This window comes from Lytechinus pictus, chromosome 11, assembly GCF_037042905.1.
Source record: "Lytechinus pictus isolate F3 Inbred chromosome 11, Lp3.0, whole genome shotgun sequence".
NCBI lineage: Eukaryota > Metazoa > Echinodermata > Echinoidea > Temnopleuroida > Toxopneustidae > Lytechinus > Lytechinus pictus.
The window spans coordinates 26217513-26243626 of NC_087255.1; the positions used below are offsets into that span (position 1 = coordinate 26217513).

Consider the following 26114-nt stretch of genomic DNA (forward strand, 5'->3'; position numbering starts at 1 on the left):
TTATTACTCCTCGTGATCCGAGTCCCCTTCCTGTGTTAAGACTGTCCAATTTGTCATAGGAGGGGACTCGTTATCCGAGTCCCCTCCTATGGGAAATTGGTAGTCTCAACACGGGAAGGGGACTTGGATCACAAGGAGTAAATAGACAGTTAAAATACTTAAATAGTGTTTTAGTGTGATTGATTTTGTTTTATTTAATGTTTTTTATCATTGTTTCATCAACGTGGAAGAATATACAGCCACATGAGAGAAAAGAAAGACTATTTTTGTCTTTTGAAAAAGTGTCTGAGTCAGTCGTTGTGTCAATGGGAAAACGTATGGTGGAAGGAAGTCCCCGTTCAGTGAGAAGCTTCGCACCGTTTCGCATCACGAACAATCAATAGATTTCTTTTGAAAATCTTCCAACCGTGGATTCCATTGAATTTGAAAGATTGCTGATATTTGAGGTGTTTCTCAAGTTTGTCCCCAGTGACTTGGATGACGATATTGTGGATTTTGTTTAGTGCAATCCAAAGACAAAAAAGAAGGCTTAAAAAATATAAAGACAGTGTCCGGACACCCGACCAGCCAATCCTACCCTCGCCTCGGCCCCCGGCCACCCGGCAAGCGCCCTACCCCTGCCCCTGGGCCTGGCAAAAAGTGGCATTAATCGGACAGCGACTGAGCCTGGCTGAGGCTGAGCGAGGTCGGTCCGCTGCTTTTGCCTCCGCGCAGCAGTGCATGGCCGGAATTGCGCGACTTTTATCTTCAATAAGCAGGGAACGAAATCACAAAAAAAGTAATTCATACAAAATTAAGCGAACAATTAAATATCTCACGGTCTCACCTGAATCAAAATTGAATTAAAGCAAAGCCTAGCCTGTGTCCGAACGTCGAACACACTAGCACTTCATAAAATAAAATGAATGATAATTATGGAACACCACACTGGCGCCGCACCAGTGTTTACAAAGCTCAATCATAATAAAAAAACAAATACCGAATTCCAGGCTGGAATGAACAGGGAATTGCCAATCCAAAATTTGCTGGAGTTAAGTGGCATTTTGTAGGATCTTCAAATTTGCTTTTTAAACCAAGTTTAGACAATGATACAGTGTAACTTGAAGATTTCAAGTTGAAAGGGGAAGTTCACATCCCCGTTCACATCACAGTTCACCCTGACCAAAATTTGATTGTGAAACAGCAGAAAAATAATTTAAAAAATAGGGGGCCTATATTGCCGAAGGTTTGAGAAAAGAAACTTTAAAAAAATATAAGAATTTTAATTGTTTGATATTCGTTTGTTTGTTTATTCATTTTCCGATTATTAAAAACACAATACATAAATATGTATAACACACTATAGATGGCATCAAGTATATAATAAACAAAATGAATTGCAAATATGTTGAATAGATCAAATCGAAAGGATTGCCCATTTCAGAGTCATTAACATAATTGCTCTGTTCTTCCATGGGATCCATAAAAACATGAATAGTTTACATTGCAATCCAAAGGAAATTTGATATTGAAAAAAAAGACAATATGCATAACTTAATGCATCAATTAAAAAACCCATCCACAATACAATTTATCAGACCAAAACCTACTTTATCATCTCTCCCCCCCCCCTCCCTGTGTGCAGCATGAGAGAAGCAAACAGGCATGGACTATACATCAACCAAGTATTCATTTATTTGTCTATTGAATTCTTTAAGTGTGTCAGATTGGCGAATTCTTATCAATAATTCATTGTATAACACAGTTGCACGATACATTAAAGTTCGTTTGCAATTGTTGGTTCACGGTCTATATCAATAGACAAATCATTTCACATCCATTCCTAAAAAGAAAACAAAGATAAAGTCATTACGAACTATTAAAAATTGAAATTTATGCATTTTATTACATAACGTCTGGGACAGCTGTCTGTTTATGACGTCACTAATCCAAAACTCTCTATTCCACTTTAATTTCACCAATATTTTTTATCATTTTGTCTGCTATTTTTACAACAAACTTTTCTCCAGGGTGAACTTCTCCTTGAAGTTCAAAACGAAACGCCGAAAAAGTGAAGCACGGCGCCAAGCGCGAGGGGAATTTTTTTAGATATACACTGAGGCAGATCCAGGGGGTCGCCCCCCCCCCCCCCATTGGCGGAGCAAAAAGAAAAAGAATGGAAAAGAAAGGAGAAAAAAGAAGAAAATATATAAGAGGAGCAAGACGAGTGAATAAATGTAACAGAAAAGTACGATACGAAAATGGCCGGCACTGCATAAGAATTAAGATAAAAGGGGCACTGAACACGTTTTTAAATGGTCATTTTTACTTCGGTAAAAAAGAGCACATTTTTAGTGCTTCAAACAGTGAAACCCCCGGCCCCCACGACGCCGCCCCGGGCGGTCTCACTTAAACTGTTTTGAACAAAGGTGTGTCAAAGCTGATTGAAACGACGACTGAATATCCGCGCAGCTGCATGCAGCTTCCGACATGTGTCAACGCTTACATAGGCGGGTCCAGGGGGGCGAGGGGTCCGGCCCCCCACCCCCCCTATTGGCTATTGGCGGAGCAAAAAAAAGAAAAAAGGGAGAAAGAAAAAAAAAGGGAAAAGAGAGGAGAAAAAAAAGAAGGGGATATATATATAAGAGGAGGAAGGCGAGTGAATAAAATAAGATGAGGGGAAGACTTGGAAAATGAATTTTAGAATCTTTCATGCCACTGTACAGTATAAAATTTTCGCTCGCACTTCGCACTCGCATTGCCTTTTAGGTGATTTATATATCTTTCTCAATATGGAGCTTAAATATCAAATTTTGTAGTCAATATACAAAATTTATTTCAGCTCGGATATTCAAACTTTCATTATTTTGTTTCATTTACAGATTGATTTTTAAAAAGTGCTCCTTAAGAATTTATGTTTTATCTTCTGAATATTAACATTTTCTGCTCGCGCTGCGCGCTCGCAAAATTTTATTTGTCAGGTACCTATTATTTTCCTGTATTCCATAGTTTTCAAATATCCCTATTCAGGTCAAATTGTCAAAACGTAATAGCTATCGCGCTGCACGCTCGCATTTTGATTGGTGATTTGATATGTATCTCAATATTAATTCTATAACAAACTACTAAAATCCCCATTTCATGACAGATTATCAAAAAATTCGGCTCGCGATTTGCGCTCGCATTGATTGTTGAAAATATATTAACTCATGCATCTTATTTCATAATTACAAAATTGCTTGAAATGTCCAGTTTTCAGGCCATAATAAATTAACAGATTTCGCACTCTCATAGGCGTATTAAATTAATAAATAAGATATTAATTTAATAAAGAAAATTGCCCCTTTTTTCGGAATGGAATATCGACAAGTTTCATCTTCCGCTTAGGAAGAGAAATTATAATAGGAAGATAGTCATTATTTTCATATGATGACATAATGTTCTTAGAATGTCAAAACTCAAAGTAAATAATAATGAAACATATCAGATCTATTTTAAACTGTGATTCATATCCACCTCATAATTTTCCTACAAAGTACTTGAAATACAGAGCTTAAATTGACCCTTTTTTCAGATTGGAATATTAAATATTTCAAGCTCGAGCTCCGCGCTCGCTTTATTGATTTTCATGATGAAAAAAAGGTATTTAGAATGCCCAGATTCTAGGTCGAAATCTGAAACACGCGCATGCATGTTTATTCAGATATACGCAGCTTGTTCTCTATTTCAATCATTATGAGCCTATATATCCAGTTTCAGATCAGAATATCAAAATTTTTCTACTCACCCTTTGCGCTCGCATTATTAATGTAGGAAGATACCAAGTTATACCCAATTTTTTTCATGATTTACAAAACATGAAGAGAGTGTCCCGTTTTTAGGTTTGAAATCTCATTTTTCCGCTCGCGCTTCGCGCTCGCATCAATTGTTTGGTTATATACTTATACCGTTCATGATTACAAAAAAGTGCATAGAACGTTAATTTTTTAGGCCGGAACGTCAAAATATTTTCACCTCGCGCTTCGTGCTTGCATTATTTAATCATTGAAAAATGTATCGTCTCAATGGCTAACTGCAAATTGTCTTTATTAGGTCCCTTTTCGACAAGGCCAGAACGCATTACAAAAATTTCTGCTCGCGCTTCGCGCTCGCAGCAGTGGCGTAGCTACGGGGGCCCGTGCCCCCCCTGAGATTTGGTGTGCCCCCCCAGGTGCCCCCCCTGAAAAAAAATTGGCAGAGCAAAAAAAAAAGGGAGAAAGAAGAAAAGAAAAAGAAGGGGGAAGAAAAAAGAAGAGGGAAATAAGAGGAGGAAGACGAGTGAATATAATAATGGGAAGACAAAGAAAAAATCTTTCATGTTACTATATAAAATTTTCGCTCGCGCTTCGCGCTCGGATTGCCTTTTCGATGAGAATCATATCTTGCTCAAAAGGGTGATATGGAGTCGCCGTGTATGTTGCTGCATATATGTTCTTTATTTAAAATGTGTTTGAAATTATCCAGTATCAGATCAGAACTTTTATCAATAATTTTCTGCTCACGCTTCACGCTCGCATTATAAATGATACCCAATTAACCATATCCTATTCATTTTTAGGTCTAAAATCTCAAATTTCTTCCGCTCGCGCTTCGCGCTCGCATCAATTGTTTAGTTACATACCTATATCCCATTTCAAATTACGAAAAGTGCTTAGAATTACCTTTTTTTTTTAGGTTGGAATGCCGTTTAGCTTGCGCTTCGCCCATAATTGTAATATGTACATTCTTCGTGTGTAACTATAATTAAACAGTCCTTAACAGGTCCCTTTTCGATCATGCCAGAACATTTATTAAAAATTTCTGCTTGCGCTTGGCGTTCGCAGTAATAATCTAGTTAGTAGTTACATACGAATTTTGTTCAGGATCACAAACATTGCCCAGAATGTTAAATTTTCAGGACAAAATACATGAAAGTTTAAGAAAAATTAGCTCACACGTCGCGCTCATACTTTTTATATAGGGCTTATGAGATTAATCTCATATCTTTGTTGTTTAAAGCTAAGAAGTGACCGATCGGGGAAATATATAATTTTGGGCCCACCCCCTAATTGGCGAAAGTCGGATTGGCCCTTGTGACACGAACAGAAAAAAATGATACCCCCCTGAAAAAGCAAGGACCCCCAGTGCCCCCCCCCACGAAAAAAATCCTGGCTACGCCACTGGCTCGCAGTAATTATCTAGTTACATACGCATCTTCTTCAGGTTTATAAATATTGCCCAGAATGTTCAACTGAATTTTCAGGACAAAATACATGAAATTTCAAAAATGTTTAGCTCGCACTTCGCGCTCACACTATTTTAATAGGGCTTCTGAAATTATATTACACATTGTTATACGTTGTTATAAGAATAAAGCTAAAAATTACTGTAGGACATGGGCGTTTTGCCCCCCCCCCCCCAGAAAAAAAAAGGAAAAGGAAATAAAAAAAATTTTAATGTAAAAAATGTGTGCTCGCTCGCTCGTAACTTCTTATTAACTTTACGCGATACACCATTTTGAGGCCCTCAAAATTTTTGGCTCATTACGCCACTGGGACAACCCCTTCAAAGAAACAAACAAAAATCAACTTTGAGCGGCCGATCGGGGAAAATATGGGTGACAACAATTTCGCGGCCCACCCCCTATTGACGGAGGCTGGATCCGCCCCTGGCTTAAATTGTGAAAATATAAAACATCACTCCACTTTTCAAAATATCAAAGCAAACGTTAATTTACCAGGAGTATGCATCAGGAATGTTCCTGATGCATACTCCTGGTGAACAAGCCTACAAATTTAATGAATGGGCGGGGCTTCGATGTACATCGTTTCCTAGCGATTGGTGAAGCTGGTTTTCCAGCGCACCTGTTGTGTGATTGCCTACCCGATAGAGCGAGGCATAATTACAAACATAATTGTACACGACTCTGTCTCGTAAGTAATTACTCTCTTATTTTGAATTAATTAATGTTGCGTGATAATGAACATGTGAACGATTATGTGTGGATAATTGGTTTGTGACTTTGGTTGTTCGTTAGTCGGTTGTAATTGGTTCATTGACACTAATTTTGACTCGTAGTCGTAGTTGTATTCGAGTTCTCGTGATGTTTATGATCTAGGCAAAAAAAAAACCAGTTGCTCACACTAACAAATTCAGTAACATACAAATGGCCATATTAATACCCGTGGTCTGCTAAACCATAGGTCCATGAAATAACGAAATTCATTTAATCTGCTAATTATACTAGTGTCATAATCCTGATAATCATACAATGCATGATTGATGCGATCGGAGAAATTATAATACTAATGACCCTGGCTTGGCCTTGGTTTTGTGTGGTGTTTGTGACCATTCCTGTGAGCATTTTTATCAGCAGATGATGAAGAGTTATGATTATAGAGGCCGATATTTGTTCAGTGTTATCTTATCTTTTCAGCAACTATAGTTTTCTGTTTCATGAAATTTTCTAATTTTGTGTCATAAATATATAGATCTCAGTAGGCCTAATGTATATTTCAAATAAAAAAATGAAAAACATGAAAGAAAAAAAGGAGATAGGACGAGAAGAATGATTTTTATTTAGTCGACTTGGCTTATATTTCTCAAAATTTATGATGGATATTAATTTGTTAATGCACACCTTTTGATTTATGTTTCTTTCCTATAATAAAACCCACAGCATTATTTCAGGGAGTCTTTACATACAATTTATTCTTTTACTATATAATATATTTTGCTGGCTTTTATTGACTTATTGATATATCATTTTTATTATCCACACTCCACAGCACAGTCTTTTATTCAAATCCATCCCACCGCTGCCACCTCCATACTAGTGTACTTGGGGGGGGGGCAGTAACTAAAGCCAAAAATTCTACAACCCCCTCCCAAAAGAAAAATTGCAAAGGGAGAAGAAATATATGTATTTTCTGAATATTGTGTAAAATCTATCACAAAATTAGAATTTTATTTATAGATAGTCACATATTTTGCTCTTTTTCTTTGCTTGTTCACTACTTTTCCCCATTTGCTATATGCACCAACGTTCCCCCCAAAAAAAATATTAAATAAAATAAAAAAGTTATAAGAATTTTTTCATTATTTGATTTGTGACATCATATGCGAGCAGCTTTCCGACATATCGTATGGTAAAAAATCAATGAAATGTCATCTTCTCAGAAAAGTGTAAATGTTTTTTATTGCATCTTCAGTATATCAAGAGACAAATCATTTCACATCAGTTCCTAAAAAAGAAAACAAAAATAAGTCATCACGACCATTAAAATATGGAAATATATGTTTTCATATTACCCAACATACAAATATATGTGTTTTATATTACCCAACATACATGTATGGGGCAGATGCCTGTTAATGATGTCACATGTATCCAAAACTTAAAATTCTATTAACATTCTTAATCTAAATGGATTTTCCTCAAAGCTTCACCAATATTCTTTTTATTTTTTTCTGCTCTTTTTACAACAAACTTTTATTGAGGGTGAACTTCCCATTTAACTAATTACCTCTACTTCTGATAGTGTTACCTGATCCACAATGAACAGTATTATCATTTACAAATGTAACCCATTTCATTTTTATTTCATGCTGCTAGATATCTTGAAAGAGTTCAGATGTGGAGGTCATCGATTTGAAAGTAGGGTTTAGTTGTTCAAGAGAACCTCGGGCATATTCAACCCCTAAAATGTCTTCAGATAAACAGGATATAGCTCGCTCCAAGGCAGCTAAGCTCTTAAAACGCCATGGCAGTGCATCCTCTCTCATGAGTGGTAGTGATTTTGGCACCAGGTTCAAACCCGCTGGGTAGGTATTTTCAGAAATTTACAGAAATTTATAGAAAGGAAAGTTTCTCTTTTTCCACATATTTATTTCCAGTACATTCATAACAAATTTACGATAGACGTTAATTTAGATATGCCAATTAAATTAGTAAATGGTTATCATAGTGAAAGATATGCTTTCAAGATATCTTAATTTTGCCACATACAGTTTGAAGTATTTTCATTATGAATAAGTAAATGAATGATGCATGATTGAAATGGCAAGTACATTTGGTACATGATTATTAAAGTTGACTAGAATGAGTAGTGTAAGATTATAGAGGAGTTTCCCATTTGAGAGACTTTGATGAGTCTTAAACAGCAATACGTCATGTGATCAAACCCCTTTTGAGAAAACGGTAACGCTTTGTGTGTATAGGGCCTACATGATTGATCATGAGAGTACGATAGGCTTATATACTTGTTACTACTACAGCCTTTATAATGTAATAACTGTATGGAATTCTTTTTAGGGCTTAATTAAGTCTTACTGTAGTTCACAGCAAAGAATTGTGACTTCCAGTGTGACTTAACCACAGATGCGCACATGATATCAGTGTGACTGAATCCCATTAAAATGAAATCACTATAGTGAATGTCCCCTGAGCCAGACCTGGCCTACGCAAGTCATATATATATATATATAAATATATATATGTATATAATAAAAGAGTTGCTAAAACTGTTGTACATGTAAAATTTCACACATTTGTAAGCTTTCTCCCATACGTGTACTGCATCAAAGCAATAGCTTTGATCCAGCTGAGGCATGGCGGCTTGGCATTGTTCTAAACCCACCTACACCCGACAAAGGAAATTATAATTGGTATAGTGTCAAAAATCTGTCTATCTGACGGTCAATCGGATCGGGGTCGCCCTAGCCACTAACCCGTCTCTGTGGTCTAGTGGTTAAGGCACCGGCGTTCAAAGCTGGGGGCCCGGGTTCGATTCCCGGCAGAGACATTTTTTCGGCATCACCAATTTTCCAAAGGGTTGATAGCTCTGGGGAACCTTGATTTAAGCTACGCCTACCATTGTCTCTTCATCCATTTCTTTCACAAAATATTTAAATAAAAGAGTTGCTAAAACTGTTGTACATGTAAACTTTCACACACACATATATATATATATATATATATTATATATATATCTTTCTACATCTGCAGTTAAGGCAAATTTTTTTGTCTTCTTTCAATGTTCGTTATGCGCCTTAACGTCCTCTACCTTCGACTTAACGTCTAAATGTATATTATCACGGAATAAACCCATTCATAGACTTCACCCTTACGTAGGATGTATGCATATATATATATATATATATATATATATATATAAAACTCGGTAAAAATCACCTCCTTCCATTTCTACTGATTCTATTTCCTTTGTACATTTTCCCTCAGATCTATCAGTACAGTATCATTCATTGATGAGCCTCACGATGGCTCCAGGCATGGACCAGTAAAACTAGAGCCTACATACCAACTAGGACCAGTCAAGAAGTTTCCTGTTAGGGCGGTCCAGGGCATGCTCAGGGAGACCTTGGAGGGTTACTTGCAGGATAAGAGATACGAGCCAGAGTGGTGTAAAAAGATGACCAAGACTATTTCAGATGTAAGTTATATGGAAGGGTCAGTGAATTACGACATACTGACTTACAGCAAACTATGAACATGATGAAATAGTGATTTTTCCTATTAAACCTTTACAATTCTATTGTGTATAGGGGGATGGGGGAGGAGGGGGCATGGGGCTTTAGCGAGCACCACATAGTGAGCTACCTGGGCTTCAATGTCAAATTCCAAAGTCTGTTGAAATTTATGATTTTGGGAAAAATATGTATACTCTACAAACCTTACAGTAATTATTTTGTCTGTGTGTGGGGGGGGGGTGTTTACTGAGCACCACACATATTTGTCTACATGTTCACCAATATTAAATTCTATGGTCTGTTTAAATTTCATTGGTTTTGGGGGAACAACCTACATACTGTTCCCTTACAGTGATTTTTTTGTCAGAAAGATGACCATTTTGCATCTTAGTCCTAATTGATTTTAGAAGCAAAAAAATTCCAGAAGGAAAGGAGGACCCTCTTAGACCTGTCCTCCCAGATGTCGATGAATTACATGCATTTGACCTTCCCCAAGAAACTCTTGCTATGGCCCAGGCTTTCTATTTTCTACATCAGGGTTTCACAAGCTTTCCCATGATTCCATAATGAAACAATTCCTTTAAATGCTGAAACTCATTACATACAGTTAATGATATGCTATCTTTGCAGTATTGTACAAGAAATACCCTGAATAGTTGTGAAATGATGCCTTCATCATAATAATAATAATACCCAATAAATTATCTCCAAGCCTATTTCAATTCTCGCCCCATCATTTATTATATCATAAGTGAATAAACATAACTTAGTGACCTATTACGATTAATTACAAGGAAAGGAGGCATACTGCCCTACTTGTAGATCCCATAACCTGAATCTGTGTAATGCTCAGGGCCTCTCTATCAATTGCCCGGGGGGGGGGCCACTTCCATTGACGAGTGGATACCATGCGCGACCATGGGGTCTCAAGAAGCACCCTAAATCCGTATTTTCCATATTCTGAAAATGCACCCTTAACAAGTACCGGTATTGGAAACAAAACAATACTCTTGGCAAGTATTCCCTGAAATGAACCCATAAACAAGTACAGCGATATTTTATTGTTATTCACAGGTCCGTCGGCCGTTGGCATGGTTTTACCTTTCCAGTTTACATACCATTTGGTTTGGTACGGCCCCAGCTTCCACACCTCGCGCAAATCGGACTCTAAACACGTAGTGTTGGGGCAAAATGGACATCCTTTATAAAACATTTTAATTTTGTTTTATCATCCCCGCAAATTTGACCCTAAACACGTATAGCTTTCCTAGCGAAATAGATACCCTTTTAAAATTATTTTTGTGTTTTTGACACCCTTATCACGTTATGTACGTAACGTGCCCTATCTTGAAAAAGACATCCTTTTTATGTGTTTTTCTGGTCGCGCATGGTATCCACTCGTCAATGTAAGTGGCCCCCCCCCCCCCCCCCCCCCGGGATCAATTGCTCTTGCACATCTAATCCATTTCTAATCTGAGTCTGTGTTTGTTTAATACTTCATTTTATTCAAATAGGACTTGAAAGCCCAAGTGAAGGACCTGATGCTGCCTCGTTACAAGATCATTGTCTTAGTTCACATTGGACAGCTGAAAGACCAGGGATTAAGGGTCAGTAGCCGTTGCCTGTGGGACGCATCCAATGATACATCTGCATCTTTTGAGTTCAGAAATAGCACTCTATTTGCCTCAGCGATGGTTTATGGTGTATACTATGAGTAAGTAACTATATTATCGGGGTCCACGGAACTGTTTTTTAATACACATTCATTGAAAAAGTGTGGGGGAGGGGTTCAAGCCCTCCTGGATCTGCTGCTCCTGTGTATTGTGTCAATGCAATTCCCTTTTTTACAGAAAAGTGTGATGTTTGATTCACTGGCTCGTAGACATGGCTTAATCCCTTGAACATAATTACACCTTGTTTTCTCAAGCTTTATGGTCCAAAGGAACAAGTGTTATTCTATGACCAACCTCATTATCATGTGTTACGACTTTTATATGATCACTGCAAGACGAAGAACCCTACTCCCATCCCACTCCTCCTCCTCAATATCTCTGCTTCTTTTAAAATGTACTTGTATTGAGGGAAGGTCTTGTTGGGTCCATATACTGCAGTAAAATAGTGCACAATTTCTGAAAGGTCTTCAGAAGGGGGCACACCATGTGGCAGTAGATTTTGTTTAACTGGTTTCGATTGGTCTATTACTCTGAGACACTGCCATTTAGATGGGTAGAGATAATACGTACATCTGTCATCATAATAACCTGAACCGGCAATTGGTCTAAGCCCCATCATGTTACCAAAGACAGTTCCAACCACTGTATCGAAATTGGGAAAATGCCTGGAATAGTACCCTGAGCCATAAATAGTTCAAAAACTATCTGCGGCTTGATGGGCGGGGTTTAGATAAATTGCATGGAGTGCATGTACACTCAGTGAGCAATCACCTTTTCCAAAGAAAATTCATTCAAAGGCTGGGATTCTTGTTATTTATTAATTTACATGTCCTATCTGCTGTATTTCATGATAATACCGATGATGGATATAAACAAAATATATACAGTAATCTATCAGTGGTTTTGTGAAACTATGGTCCCCTATCTTAGTGACATGATTGCAACTATTTTCCTTCAGGGCTGCGCCCCTCGAAATGGTTGCATTCCGTCGTCACATCGGCAATCATGGTTCCAACCACCTCCTCTAACAGCTGCACACAGTTGTTCACTATCAACTACCTTGTGTTAAACTGGGCTAAAAGTGTTTTGGAGTATCCTATTAAAGAGCCCTGCAACTGACAAATCATGGGGAAATTAAATCAATCCGAAATTTGCAAAAGGCCAATTGACTTGCATATTATAATCTGTCCGTCATGAGTGCCCGTCAGACTAATGCGATAAAAGTTTGGACAGCACAAATTTGACCAAACTCATGATCGTATTTACTTCGGGTTGTCGCAGTTCTAGTTTCCAACAATCCCAATTCCTAGACTCTTAGCAGGTCTCTTGATTGCTAAACCAAAATAAATAACCTTTGTTAAGTTCCATGTTTCAAAGTGGAAACACGCAGTTTACTTCTGGTTGGTTAGTCTACTATTATTGCTCTCCTATATTAGACCTCCCAGACATGCCTGCATCTATTACATTTAACACCATCCCTTCTCTGTTCTGAGATTAGCCTTGATTTCCCCATGCTTTGTCAATGGAAGGTTGCTTTAATGGCTGTAGTCATGAAGGGGGGGGGGTGGAGATTAACTGCCTAAACCTATGATTATTCAAGTGACAAGAAAATATGAGAAGCAACAAGTCTATCCATTTATTTCCCCTAGATTTTTTCTCTGGAAGTTAAATCAAAAGGATATTTAAGTCACTACAACCCATTCTTATCAAATTACCCCATTGCTATTCCTTAGTAATTTATTACAATGATATTTACTGTTTGGTCTAATGTAAAGAACATTAAGCTTATTATTTGGCAGAGTGGCTGAAAATAAAATTCAACAAGTAAATTACAGTTGTAAGCCAATAACAAGTTGAAAGTAAAAGATGCATTCCCCAGATAATAAATCAATGATTTGTTTTTGTTTTTTTAGAGTTTTCCTTCAAATTATATGATTTTAGAAAACAGGGTGTAAGAATCTTCTTTGAGTATTGGAGAAAATGAAATGGATCATTTTCTGAAGTGTGTAAATATAGATAATGAATAAATAATTGATGTTATTTCATATTTTAGTGTAAATTTAGTGCATTTAGTGTCATGAAACTTTGCTTCTTGGTGCAAGATATATTTGTTCCTTTTGGGCTTTGGGTTTATCGCATTTTATATTCTGTCATTCTTTAAGGAAATCCAAGTGCATATACTTCTGAAAGTTAAGATGATATATGTTCCTGGGAGAACAGAATTGACACCATTATCTGAAATCATGTCTCATTTTACAACTTGAATTTTCAACTCTGTTTTTCACAACTCTTTTCTTGGGATTTTTCACAACTTTCATGGAAATCTTTCTGTACAGCTCATGTGAGGAATGACATAATTTTTTAAGAATAATTACTCATCAGCAAAGCTCAGGAACATTTTTCTATTCAAAATCAATAGGATATGAGGCATCAATGGCGGATCTAGGATTTTGAAACGGGGTGCACAAGTAGCAAATTGAGAAATATAGAGGGGTGGAGATGATAATTCATTTTTCAAAGATATATTCTATGCCATACAAATATTTAAAAAAAAGAAAATATATTTCTATGTGTGTTCAATGAATAATTCTCAAATTATTGAGGATTGTGCATCCTTCATGCACCCTCTTGGATCAGCCACTGGGCATGGAAATGTGTTGGAGATCATGGAGGCAATTAACCGGTAGACTCCTGAAATATGCTATTCCCCTATATTTTGTACAGGGTTTAGCTACTTCCAGTAGGCAACAGGTTAATTTCTTTAAAAAGATTATTAAAGCAAAATACTCTGCTCATGGTTGCTTGGGCCAACATGACTTGTGGCGTAATAACAGAATCATTACAACATGAAATAACAGAGTCATGACATCATAATGATGTTCATTGCGAGTTTATCCACACAATTTTGTAAGCCTTTTTGAGACAAAAGGCAAAGTGTACAGCATGCACTTATTAGCAAAAGTAGTGTGACTTGCATCTCCATATGTTTTATGAACACTGAAAAATGTTTGTGAGCTTGGTTGAACCATATCTGAATGATGTTATAATGCTTGTTATAAAGTGTGTGATGTATGAAAACTAATTTATGGAATGTAAAGTTTTGTTAATTTTAGACTATCATGCTTTGTGAATTTAATACTGTATAAACTTTATGTGTGTAGATTTAAAAGATTCATTAGACATTTTCTACAATCAGGTAGACCTAATATCCTTTTTGTATTTAAATGGTACAACTATGTGTAGATCAGAACAAATCATGTTAGCTTTAATTATGTGGTACTGAAGTATTCTTGAGTTTATCTGTGATTTTTTAATGCACTCTTGTGCACTGTTTCGTAAAACCTAGAATGGCAAGTAATTTTATACTCCTCTTATAATCTCCTGACATGGCATGATTTTATTGACTGAGAGCATTTTTTCAAAGAAATTTTGCAAATTACACTGACAGTATTGATGAATCATGACCTGTACTCTGTATGTTTCAAGGCGAATGAGGTATGGAATTGCTTTCACAAACCATCAATTTTTCTGCCAGAAAACCTTTATAACAACATCATTGTCTCTGTTTTGATTTAAACTCAAACATTATAATCTTTTGCAAATACATACTTTGAAGTTAAATGTAACAGAATAAAGATAAAGTATGGATGATGGAAAAGGTCATGGTCCTGGGAAGCGGGGGTGCTAGGGGTGCTGATTGAAGCACCCCCAAGATTTTCTGGGGGTGCTGCCATGTTGTACACCATAGGCAGCACCCCCTGAAAATGTGGTAAAGGTAAGATAAAGAGCAGAAATATAACCAAAATCACCTTTATTTTGCAGTGAAAACCTTTTTATTCTTGTCAATTTTTTTCCTGGACAAAAATCACCTTCACTACATACATGTAGAGAACCCCCCCCCCCTTTTTTTTTTTTTGCTTGTCAAATTTAAACCAGCACCCCCTGCTTAAGAATCATTCTCAGGGTCCTGGAAAAGGTGCTGTAATAATATGAGTACTTGTAACAAGGGTTAAATTTCAGATTGAAACTCTTTATATATATATATGTGGAGGTACAATTTCATGAGACTGTCATAAATATCATGCAAATTCTAGTACCGTTACAAGTAGTTAGCTCTTGACTTGATAGTATGAGACACATATTGTTTGTGTCAGTGAATTAGATAATGTAATTATATCAAAGGTCTTTCAAAGTTCATGACAACTAGTCTAAAGAGATTGAGGAGTGTCCAGAATTTTTATCATCATAATATATGGGATATATCTCACTTCATAAGCATTGTGTACTTTAATTTTAGACATATCTTATAATGGTTTAAGTATACAGTTTCCACAATTCTTACATACATTTGGGATTGGCAATTCCAACTCAATTCTATGATTTCTTAGACTGAAATTTAAGATTTATCCAGATATAGTTAACAACAAGTATAGTGCATTACTAAGGATACTGAAAAGAATGATAAAATACTGAAAGTAAACATAAAATCAATATTTTTTAACATGTCAGCATGTATTCTCACAGGTATGGATTTTTGTGTAGAAAATACAAAAGAGTTTGTAAAAAATTGACTTATTTATATTTCTGTTCGGCATAACCATAACAATATGAGCAATAATGTACATGTATTACATATTTACTTTTACTTCCAAAATATATAGAATACAGATGATAATTATATGGTAATTACTTATATGAATATATAGCATTATGCAACATGTTCCTTGGATCATAGTAACTGATCATCTGATGATGTGCAGTGAGGAAAAAGAAATAACAGACCATCATGTGGGAATATACTGATCCTATCTGACAGACTGTCAAATGGTATTTAATATTATATATCATGTTGATATAATTAGCATCAATACTTATCAGTATTTAGAACAAATTCATGATATAGAACATCTTTGTGTCAAATATCCTAGTGAATAGATTTATATGTAATAGACTATTTTTCCACCGAAACGTATTCATGAAATTTTCAAAGTCTATGAATATTTATGAATTAGAAATAATATACTTGCACTGGCTGTCCATTTCCCGTCCAGTTGAATTAAATTATGTTGTCCGTCCAGTTTGCAGTTTGTACAATTATCATTTATTTGTGTGCAGGGACATAATAATGGGACATATGCATCATTTAGGTATGGATACATGTGGGGACGTGGTTGGTTGGAGCAATAAAAAACAAATCTACAAGGATGCCACAGGTATGAATAAGAGGATATGGGAGGGGTTAGAGTCATGGGGTGTAAAATAGCTTTCATCTTGCCTGGTCAGATATGTTAGAGAGAGGAAGAGATGGGGGAGGGGGGAGAGGGATGGGGTAGGGGTGAGCAAGAGAGAGAGATGTGGAAGGGAGGTGGATGAGAGAGAAATAATTATTGTTTATCTTTCATAACTGAGCATATCAAAGACTTGCCCTGGCAGATTTGTTTTCAATCAGTTACATAATCTAGCATTTGGGTAGAAATTGTAAATCTTTCTTTTCAAAGTACTTTGTGAATTACTGACAAATCAGGTTATTTTAAAGTTCTGTGTTGCTGCTGATGTTGCAGTCACATTTCCCGTGTACGGCGAGTCGAAAAGAGCCGGTTTTCTAATTCTATTTAAACAACCCAAGTAGCTGGTACAAAAAAGGTTAAAACGGCTGTTTTGGACTCGCCGTACGGAGGCCGTTGGGGGAAATGTGACTGCAGCATATAAGCACAGTAGATTGCCCTTTCTTGTCCCAACATCTAATCTGATTTACAAATAATGACAAGAATTACATAATTTATTGTTCAACGTCTTTAGTGAGATCCGTACCAGGAGCAGCTTCTTTTAAACTTGATGATATGCTTAAGTAAGAATTGACAGAACACCAGAAGTTCCACTCCAATTGTTTAACAGGGAGAGAAGAAGACATGAATTCCATCTCGGCGAGATAGCGTATTGAGCTATTAATATTCCCTTCTTTTCTTCATTTTTCCCCTTCCCTCTCTTTTCCCCAGACAAGTGTCTTGTTTCCTTTATCCTCTTGACTTTTCAATTTACCTTTTTTTTTCTTCAATTTTCCTATCCTTTGTTATTTTCTTTTCTCGCTCCATTTTTTCTTTCATTTCATTATGCTATCTTTTCCCCTTTCCCTTGCCTTCTCCCTCATATTTCTTCTTTTCTTTTTCTATATTTTAAAACTTTTCTTTTCTCCCTTCCTTCATTTCTTTCTTTCTTTCAAGTTCCTTCTTTCTTCCTTTCTTTCTTTTTTTCTTTCTTTCTCCCTCCCTCCCTCCCTCCCTTTCTTTTTCTTTTTTTCTTTCTTTTTTCTTTCTTTCTTTCTTTCCTTCTTTCTTTCTTTCTTTCTTTCTTCTCCATTTTTGTCTCACCTGCATAGCAGAGTGAGACTATAGGCGCCGCTTTTCCGACGGCGGCGGCGACGGCGGCGGCGGCGGCGACGGCGACGGCGGCGGCGGCGTCAACACCAAATCTTAACCTGAGGTTAAGTTTTTGAAATGACAGCATAACTTAGAAAGTATATGGACCTAGTTCATGAAACTTGGCCATAAGGTTAATCAAGTATTACTGAACATCCTGCCTGAGTTTCAGGTCACATGACCAAGGTCAAAGGTCATTTAGGGTCAATGAACTTAGACCATGTTGGGGGAATCAACATCAAAATCTTAACCTAAGGTTAAGTTTTTGAAATGTCATCATAACTTAGAAAATATATGGACCTAGTTCATGAAACTTATACATAAGGTTAATCAAGTATCACTGAACATCCTGCATGAGTTTCACGTCACATGACCAAGGTCAAAGGTCATTTAGGGTCAATGAACTTTGGCCGAAATGGGGGTATCTGTTGAATTACCATCATAACTTTGAACGTTTATGGATCTGCTTCATGAAACTTGGACATAATAGTAATCAAGTATTACTGAACATCCTGTGCAAGTTTCAGGTCACATGATCAAGGTCAAAGGTCATTTAGGGTCAATGAACTTTGGCCAAATTGGGGTATTTGTTGAATTACAGCCATAAATTTGAAAGTGTGTTGGTCTAGTTCATAAAACTTGGACATAATAGTAATCAAGTATCACTGAACATCCTGTGCGAGTTTCAGGTCACATGATCAAGGTCAAAGGTCATGTAAGGTCAAAGAACTTTGGCCACGTGGGGGGTATTTGTTGAATTGCCATCATATCTCTATAAGTGTATTGGTCTAGTTCATAAAACGTGGAAATAAGAGTAACCAAGTATCACTGAACATCTTGTGCGAGTTATAGTAGTTTTCAAAATCAGCACTGCTGCTATATTGAATCGCGTGATGCAGGTGAGACGGCCAGAGGCATTCCACTTGTTTCCTTTCTTTCTTTCTTTCTTTCTTTCTTTCTTTCTTTCTTCCTTTCTTTCTTTTTTTGCTTCCTTCCTTTCTTTTGTTTCACATATAGTGAAAAGAAAAACGACATATTTCATAGTTTCATCTGATTGAAAATTATATAAAAGAAATAGTAAGTGCCGATGGGTAACTATACGACATTTGATACAGACCATCATGTACATAAATATTTTTAGTATTTATAACTTTTTTGTTGAATTGAGCGAAATTTCAAATGGCGCAAGTTTTCTATAATTTTTTACATCAGATTAAGGAATATCATGGTTTGATTTTTCTCTAATTATTCAATTCAACCATTCGGTGGGGGGGGGGGGGGGGGCTTTGAAGTGAAAACTCAAATTGGGAGGGCATAGCGCAGTCGATATGCGGCTGCATATCGTTAATGAAGAAACTGTTCTTCCAAGAAAATTATTTGCCATGCCTCAGTAAACAAACAAAGCAGGTGCCGTAATATATATATAAAATGTACTACTGGTAAAAGAACTTATAAATAACAGTTCAAAGTCATACTGAATTCGTTTAATTAGATTGGTTGATTTGTCTTTTTATAGTAATTGTGCATTTCTTATTGTAAAAATTCGGAAACAAGACCAAGTGAGTGCGAGAAAGAGGGATGCATTCTGCGGATTCTCTAGCAATTAGTAACGATTTATCAAATTATTTTGAGAAAGGCATATACACTTATTTTTTTCCTGTTTATCATCAATACTGATTTTCCTTGCATGGATTTCACCATTTCTTGTCCTCTGGTTTTTTTTAAATCTCCTTTTGAATCAGAGATGTGACTAGATTTTATACAGGCCTATAATCTTCAGGCATATAAGAGTGCAAACAAGGTCGGGGGTCTATTTTTATAGGATACAAATTAAATACGTTAGAATTATTATTTTTTTTTTATAAGGTGATCGACGGCATAAAAAAGGATATAAAAATCCTCATTTTATCATGGTGTTCTCGTCCGGAGGGGGGCGGGGATGGTACACTTCAATCTACTGAAGTTATTTAGAGTGATCAGCAGTAGCCCTAAAAAGGCACTCTAAACTTGTAGAATATGACATGCCATTATACAAATTTCCGCAGACGCGATCCAGATTTACACACCCTATAACAATATACGTATACACAGAAACTGTTTTCGGGGGCCGGGGAAGGAGGGGGGCTGCACTACGTGTTAAAAATGTATTGACTCGATAGTGAGGAAACAAAAGCGACCAAACTTGTCAAGGGAGCGCTTCTGATTTCCCGAAAGTAAACTTTAAGGATTTCGTGTACACTAGCTTTTGGTGAATTTTGTGCATTTTTTAGTATAAGGAAAGTCTTGGGGCACCATCTACTCCCTACATAGCTGCCCCCACCACGCTGCGTACGGCCATGTAACATGGATTTTATTCATCACTGGGATGTTATAACAATGCCGGATAATTTATTCCCATTTTCATTGCACTATGGCTTAAATATGCTGCAAGGGGTTCGAGATGCGATCGAGGGGTGACTTGGGCTGTTCATCTGGTTTGCGGAAAAATTTCCATTCATGGGCCTTGTTTCAGTCCGGTGCAAATTACATTAATCAAATATCTGACCCTTTTAGACACGGTATTCGCGTTCTGCCACCCCCCCCCCCAAAAAAAAAAAAACACATTTCCTCGTTTGGTTCTTCTCTCACTGATGCTCTTCACTCCAGTGGCGTAGCCGCAGGATTTTTTCCATGGGGGGGGGGGGGGGTGGGCGCCGGGGGTCCTTGCTTTTTAATGGGGGGCAACATATTTGTATGTGTGTGTATGTGTCACAGGGGCGGATCCAGCTTTCGCCAATAGGTGGTGAGGCCCGAATCATCTTCACCCATATTTTCCTCGATCGGCCGCTCAAAGTTTATTTTTGTTTGTTTGAAGGGGTCGTCCTCACATGCAGTCACTTCTCATTTTGTTCTTATAAAACAACATAAATATGAAATAATCTCATAATTGGGTGCGTAGTGGTCTAGTGGTTCTGACTCTCGCCTTTCAAACAGAGGGTCGCGGGTTCAAATCCTAGCCATGGCGTGTTTTCCTTCAGCAAGAAATTTATCCACACTGTGCTGCACTCGACCCAGGTGAGGTGAATGGGTATCCGGTAGGAAGAAATTCCTGGAATGCTCGAGCGCCCGATCAAGGTAGCCGTGCTAAAGCCGAGGTAATAATAACATTATCATGTTATCAGCAGGGCCCGCTGGTAGAACAGTTTTCAGAACTGAAGTGGCTTCCCTGGGTAACATATGACGTTATTATTATTATCATGATAAGCCCTATATAAAAAAAGAAAATGCGAGCGTGAAGCGCGAGCTATTTTTTTTTTACTTTCATTTATTTTGCCCTGAAAATTTAACATTCTGGGCAATGTTTGTGATCCTGAATAAGATGTGTATGTAACTATAGGTAATTACTGCGAACGCCAATAATTAGCGCGAGCAGAAATTTTTCATAAATGTTCTGTCCTTATATATAAGAACTGTTTGCAGTTACCATGAAGGTGATATATGTTTCAACAATTAAATAATGCGAGCGCAAAACGCGAGCAGAAATTTTGTACATTCAGACCTAAAAAATTGTCATACTAAGCACTTTTTCGATCGCGAATCGCGAGCGGAAAAAAAAATCAGATTTTAGACCTAAAAACGGGAAACTCAATTCATGTTTTGTAAATCATGAATAGGTATAGTTGAGTATTTTCCTAATAATGCGAGCTTGAAGCGCGAGCAGAAAATTATTGACATTCTCATATAATTTAAAGGGATGCTCCGAGCTGAAGATATTTCTACCTAAATAAATAGCTTAAATTCACAAAGAAAAATGCTGAAAATTTCATCAAATCGGACAACAAATAATGAAGTTATTTAATTTTTAAGATTTGCATTATTCCGGAGAAACAATTCTCGGCATGTCTTCATAAATATTCATTAGACCGGTTGATCGGATTATTTGTCATATCCCCACTTTTTCTTTTGTAGTTTATTATATACGAAATTAGGATTATTCAAAAAAATTCTACCAAGAACCATGGGCAGAAATCCCAGGGGGATAGGGGGGACGTGCCCCCCTACCCACTAATAGTAGGGGGGCACAATATCAAATGTCCCCCCTTCTATGATGGAGAGAAATACTTTTTTTTAAATATTTTTTTAAAACAAGTCCACACCTAGTTTCCCAGAATGCATAAAGCATTTTCCATTTTATTTGAATACAGGATAAAAGACCACCCCGGACTTTCAAATGTATAGTCGGTGCCTTAGACCACTCGGCCACGGCACCTCCACCAAATACATCACTCACAATCGATATAATACACGTATTTTGACCTTACATTTTTGGTGAAAACTTTTTTTTTCTTTTCTTTTTTTGCTTGTCAAATTTTCCAGCCCCTGGTCTTTGGGGACAGGTTTCCGTCCATGCCAAGAACTAAAACAATCTGATTAACAACTAAAAAGTGCATTAGTTATTTCTTGTTACAACTAATACATGCCTATATAGAACTGTGAAGTTCATCGGAATAATGCAATCTCAAAACTGTTAAAATTCAATAACTTCGTTATTTGTTGTCCGATTTTGATGAAATTTTCAGCATTTTGCTCTGCATGTGAATTTTACTCTATTTATTTAGATATAAAATATATTCAGCCCGGAGTATCCCTTTCAGCACGTTTTAAATAACAAGCTGCCTATCTCAATAAACTTGCGTGCGCGTGTTTATAGATTTAGATCTAGAATATGGGCATTCTGAATAGGCCCTATAGGCCTACATAAATTATTTTAAAATCATGAAGATCAATAATGCGAACTCGAAGCGCGAGCTGAAAACATTCGATATTCCGATCTGAAAAAGAATTTATAAGCACTATTTTAAGCACTGTGTAGGAAAATTTCGAAGTGGATGTGGATCACACTTAACATTATTTTGATGCGAGCGCAAAGCGCGAGCTGCCTATTTTTTATTATCATTTTGACCTATATAGGACCGGGACATTCTAAGGACATTTTGTCATCATATGAAAATGATGACTATCTTCCTATTATTCCTAAGCGCGAGATGAAATTTGTCGATATTCCATTCTGAAAAAGGGTAATTTATTAGGAATTTATGAAAATGTTATTTTCTTATCAGCTCATTATGCTTAATGAGAGCGTGGAATTCGTGGTGGATATAAAGGCCTGAAAACTGGACATTTTGAGTATTTTGTAACTACGAATAGGACGCATGGGTTAATACATTTTTTAAAATATCTGAAATATTTTTATTATGAACTGTTATGAAAAGGCCCGTGCCAAGGGAACTTTAAGTAGCTTCGTATAGAATACAAAATACAGACTCACCAATCAAATGCGAGCGCACAGCACTATAACTGATAGAGGCCTATATGGAATACACAAAGACAATAGGAACTTGGCAAATCAAATAATGCGACCGCGCAGCGTGAGCTGAAAATGTTGATATTTAGACCATAACGGACATTACTTTATAGAGCACTTAAAAAATTAATTTGTAAGTAAAAAAAATAATAATGAAAGCTCGATGTCCGAGCTGAAATGTTTTGTATAATGACTTAAAAACTTGATATTTCAGTAAGCTCGATATCAGCCTATTGAGCAAGATATGAATCTCATCGAACAGGCAATGCCCCATGCGAGCGCGAAATTTTATACAGTGACATGAAAGTATTTTTTTGCAAGTTTTCCCCTCACCTTATTTTAGTCACTCGTCTTCCTCATCATCATCATCATCGTTGTACGGAAGAAGTAGGTAGTCCTGTAGTGCTTCCGATCATTCCTTCGTAGTTTCTTAAACTGGTCTTTAAAACAACTAAACGTGTGTGGAGGGCGGATATTTATGGGAGAATTTGGTGCATGGAGGACCAGTGTTTGTCCAGTCTAGTTTTGAAAATGTTTTTAGTGGATGCCGAGATTACAGAAGAAGGAAGACTGTTCCAGGAGTCAATCACTCTCTGACTAAAGCTGTTTTTCCTTAGCGATGAGTTGCTTCTATATTTGTACAGTTTCATGTGATGACCTCGAGTGCTACTTTGGCCTACGGGTGTGAAGAAGAGATCTGGATCAAAGTCTACCAGTCCATTCATAATTCTATAAACTTCAATCATATCACCTCTGATTCTTCTGTAATGTAGAGAGAACATGTTGAGTTCCTTCAGTCTTGTTTCATAAGTTATAGATGCTTCAGTTTAGGCAATAGCTTGGTGGCTCTTCTCTGGATCTTCTCTATCTTGATGGCATCCAATTTGAATCTTGGATACCATATAACATTGCAGTATTCAAGTAGAGGACGAACTAGTGACTTAAACGGTAACGTTTCTCTAGATAGGTATGTAAATGTTCTCTTTATGAGTCCCAGCATCTGGTTAGCTCGATTTACTGCTTGAGCTACATGTGCATGATAGTTAAGTTCATGATCAACAAGTACTCCTAGGTCTCTCTCAGCCTTGGTCTCTTCAAGTATCTGGTCGTCGATGTAGTATGTAGAGTTATTGTTGTTGCGACCCATGTGCATAACTTTACATTTGGACAGATTGAAGTTAAGGAGCCAGGAGTTTGCCCATTTTGTGGCTTCATACAGATCTTTTTGTAGTGATAGATGTTGGCTATTTGAAAATACCTCTCCATAAATCTTGGTATCGTCAGCATAGATCTGAATATCATTGAAAACTCTGTACGGAAGATCATTGACATAGAGGATGAAAAGCTGGGGCCCGAGGATGCTACCTTGCGCTACTCCACTGACTACCTGAGACCAGTCAGAATACTCTCCTCTTAGGGCGACTCTCTGGATTCTTCCTACAAGAAAGGCCTCAATCCATTTCAAGACATGACCATCTATTCCGTATGCTTTCAATTTCATGAGTAAGCGTTGATGAGGGACTGTGTCAAAAGTTTTTCTAACATCAAGGTACAGTATATCAATCGGTCTTCCATGGTCAAGGAGATCAGTCCATTTTTCCATTTGAGCCATTAGTTGAGTGCAACAGGATCTGCCTGGAGTAAAACCATGCTGAGCATTGTGAAGGAGACTGTTATCCTTGACATGATCCATTATCTCCTCTTTTACAAGAGATTCCATTACCTAGCTTGCAGACCATAGAAGTTAGACTTATAGGTCTATAGTTTGTTGCTTTTTGTCTACTGCCCTTTTTGTGAATAGGCACGATGTTGGCTTTCTTCCAGTCTAATGGCAAATACCCTTCTCCCATCTAATTTTCCTCATCTTTTTTTTCCTTTTATCTTTCCCCTGCTTTTTCTTTTTTCGTTCTTTTTTTTTCTCTCTCTCTCTCTGTGTTTTTGCTTCGCCAATATTTTCTCAGGACCGGGGGCACCTTGGGGGGGGGGGGAGCGGGGGGTCCTGGGGGGACACCAAATCTCAGGGGGGCACGTGCCTCCAGGCTCCCCATAGCTACGTACACCCCTGCTTCACTCTTGAATGGAAGACAATTAAGTGATCCTCGGGGTTCTCGCACACATCTCTGATCTATAGCACGCGGCATCGTATGAATAACTACAATTACTGATTGAACAACTGGGCACAAAGTCTAAGGACATTTCCCCTCATTAGAAATCACTAATGAGACGTCGATTCTTAGTGGATAATACTCAACAAAAGGGATGTTCTACTACCAATCACGCGGTATGTAAATAACCAAGCTCAAGCCCTGCACTCGTACTCGTACTGTACTCAAGAAGAGTGATCGATCACAAAATTAGGTGCGCTATCGGTCGTCACGTCAGTTGGGAAAACGGAAAATGGCTACGGAGGAACTCTAATCAAGGAATAAAACGATCTCAAGGGCCCCGTTGCATAAAACTTTTGCCGGAGTTTTTTACGGCAAAAAATCAGGAAACTACGGCAAAAAAAAAATTGCCGGAGTTTTCCATTGCATAAAACTTTGCCGGAGTTTTTTACGGCAAAACTTTAAAAAAACTCCGGCAAATCAAGTGGGTTTTTGCCGTAGCTCCTGTACCAACGGCAAAGTCCTAAAAACTCCGGCAAAACTATTTCAAGGCAGCTGCTCAGGATCTGTCCCAAGAACCATATACAGTATTCACCTGTCTACGGCTTCAAGAATAATTAGAAGGGTGACATAAGCCTTGTATAGGCTACGCAATAAGGTAATTACAGAAAATTTCATATAACTTAGTAAAAATAGGGCCTAGGAAGATCTAGATTTTAAATGAAGTGGGGGGAATAATAGTTGGTGGTTTAATTTTTTTTAATTTATCAACCCTGTGACAGCTCAATAATAAAAATCTTCTAAGATAGAATCTAGTTCTAGTTTAAGTAAATCTATATGATTATAGTGTTTTTGAAAAGTTATGCTGTGAATAGAGCGATGCAGTTGGACTAAACACTTTAAATTACTCAAAACATAAGGCTTTAAAGTTGAACTTGAACTTAGGCAGTCTGCTCTTTTTCTTTGCTACCGTGACCTTTATCGCCAGAGCCTCTGGCTGGCGAGTTGGCCGCTGGTTCAACCTCTATGCGATATGCAACGATGTGTTGTTGGAGTACCTCCTAAGCCGCCTCAATTTTTGCTGTTTTAT

The 26114-nt window shown here is 37.3% G+C and overlaps 3 protein-coding genes across 4 annotated transcripts in view; 2 read left to right on the top strand and 1 right to left on the bottom strand.

The window, feature by feature from the left end:
* Nucleotides 1–912, bottom strand: part of LOC129271082 (ATP-dependent DNA/RNA helicase DHX36-like) — a 34414-nt gene extending 33502 nt beyond the window's left edge. The window contains exon 1 of the mRNA XM_064106227.1: nucleotides 827–912. The gene's annotated coding sequence lies outside the window, so the exon portion shown is untranslated. The remainder of the gene's footprint in view (nucleotides 1–826) is intronic.
* A 4921-nt stretch (nucleotides 913–5833) lies between these two features.
* On the top strand, nucleotides 5834–16236 carry LOC129271084 (dynein light chain Tctex-type 5-B-like). Its single transcript, XM_054908440.2, has 4 exons — nucleotides 5834–5930; nucleotides 7613–7821; nucleotides 9239–9449; nucleotides 11001–16236. The coding sequence occupies exons 2-4, from the start codon at nucleotides 7703–7705 to the stop codon at nucleotides 11202–11204; spliced, it is 534 nt and encodes a 177-aa protein (XP_054764415.1). The 5' UTR covers nucleotides 5834–5930; nucleotides 7613–7702; the 3' UTR covers nucleotides 11205–16236.
* Nucleotides 16237–25259: 9023 nt separating this feature from the next.
* LOC129272047 (guanine nucleotide exchange factor subunit RIC1-like) overlaps nucleotides 25260–26114 on the top strand; it is a 63682-nt gene continuing 62827 nt past the window's right edge. The window contains exon 1 of one of the 2 annotated variants that reach the window (XM_064106228.1): nucleotides 25260–25361. The gene's annotated coding sequence lies outside the window, so the exon portion shown is untranslated. The remainder of the gene's footprint in view (nucleotides 25362–26114) is intronic. The other variant, XM_064106229.1, reaches the window with a different exon arrangement.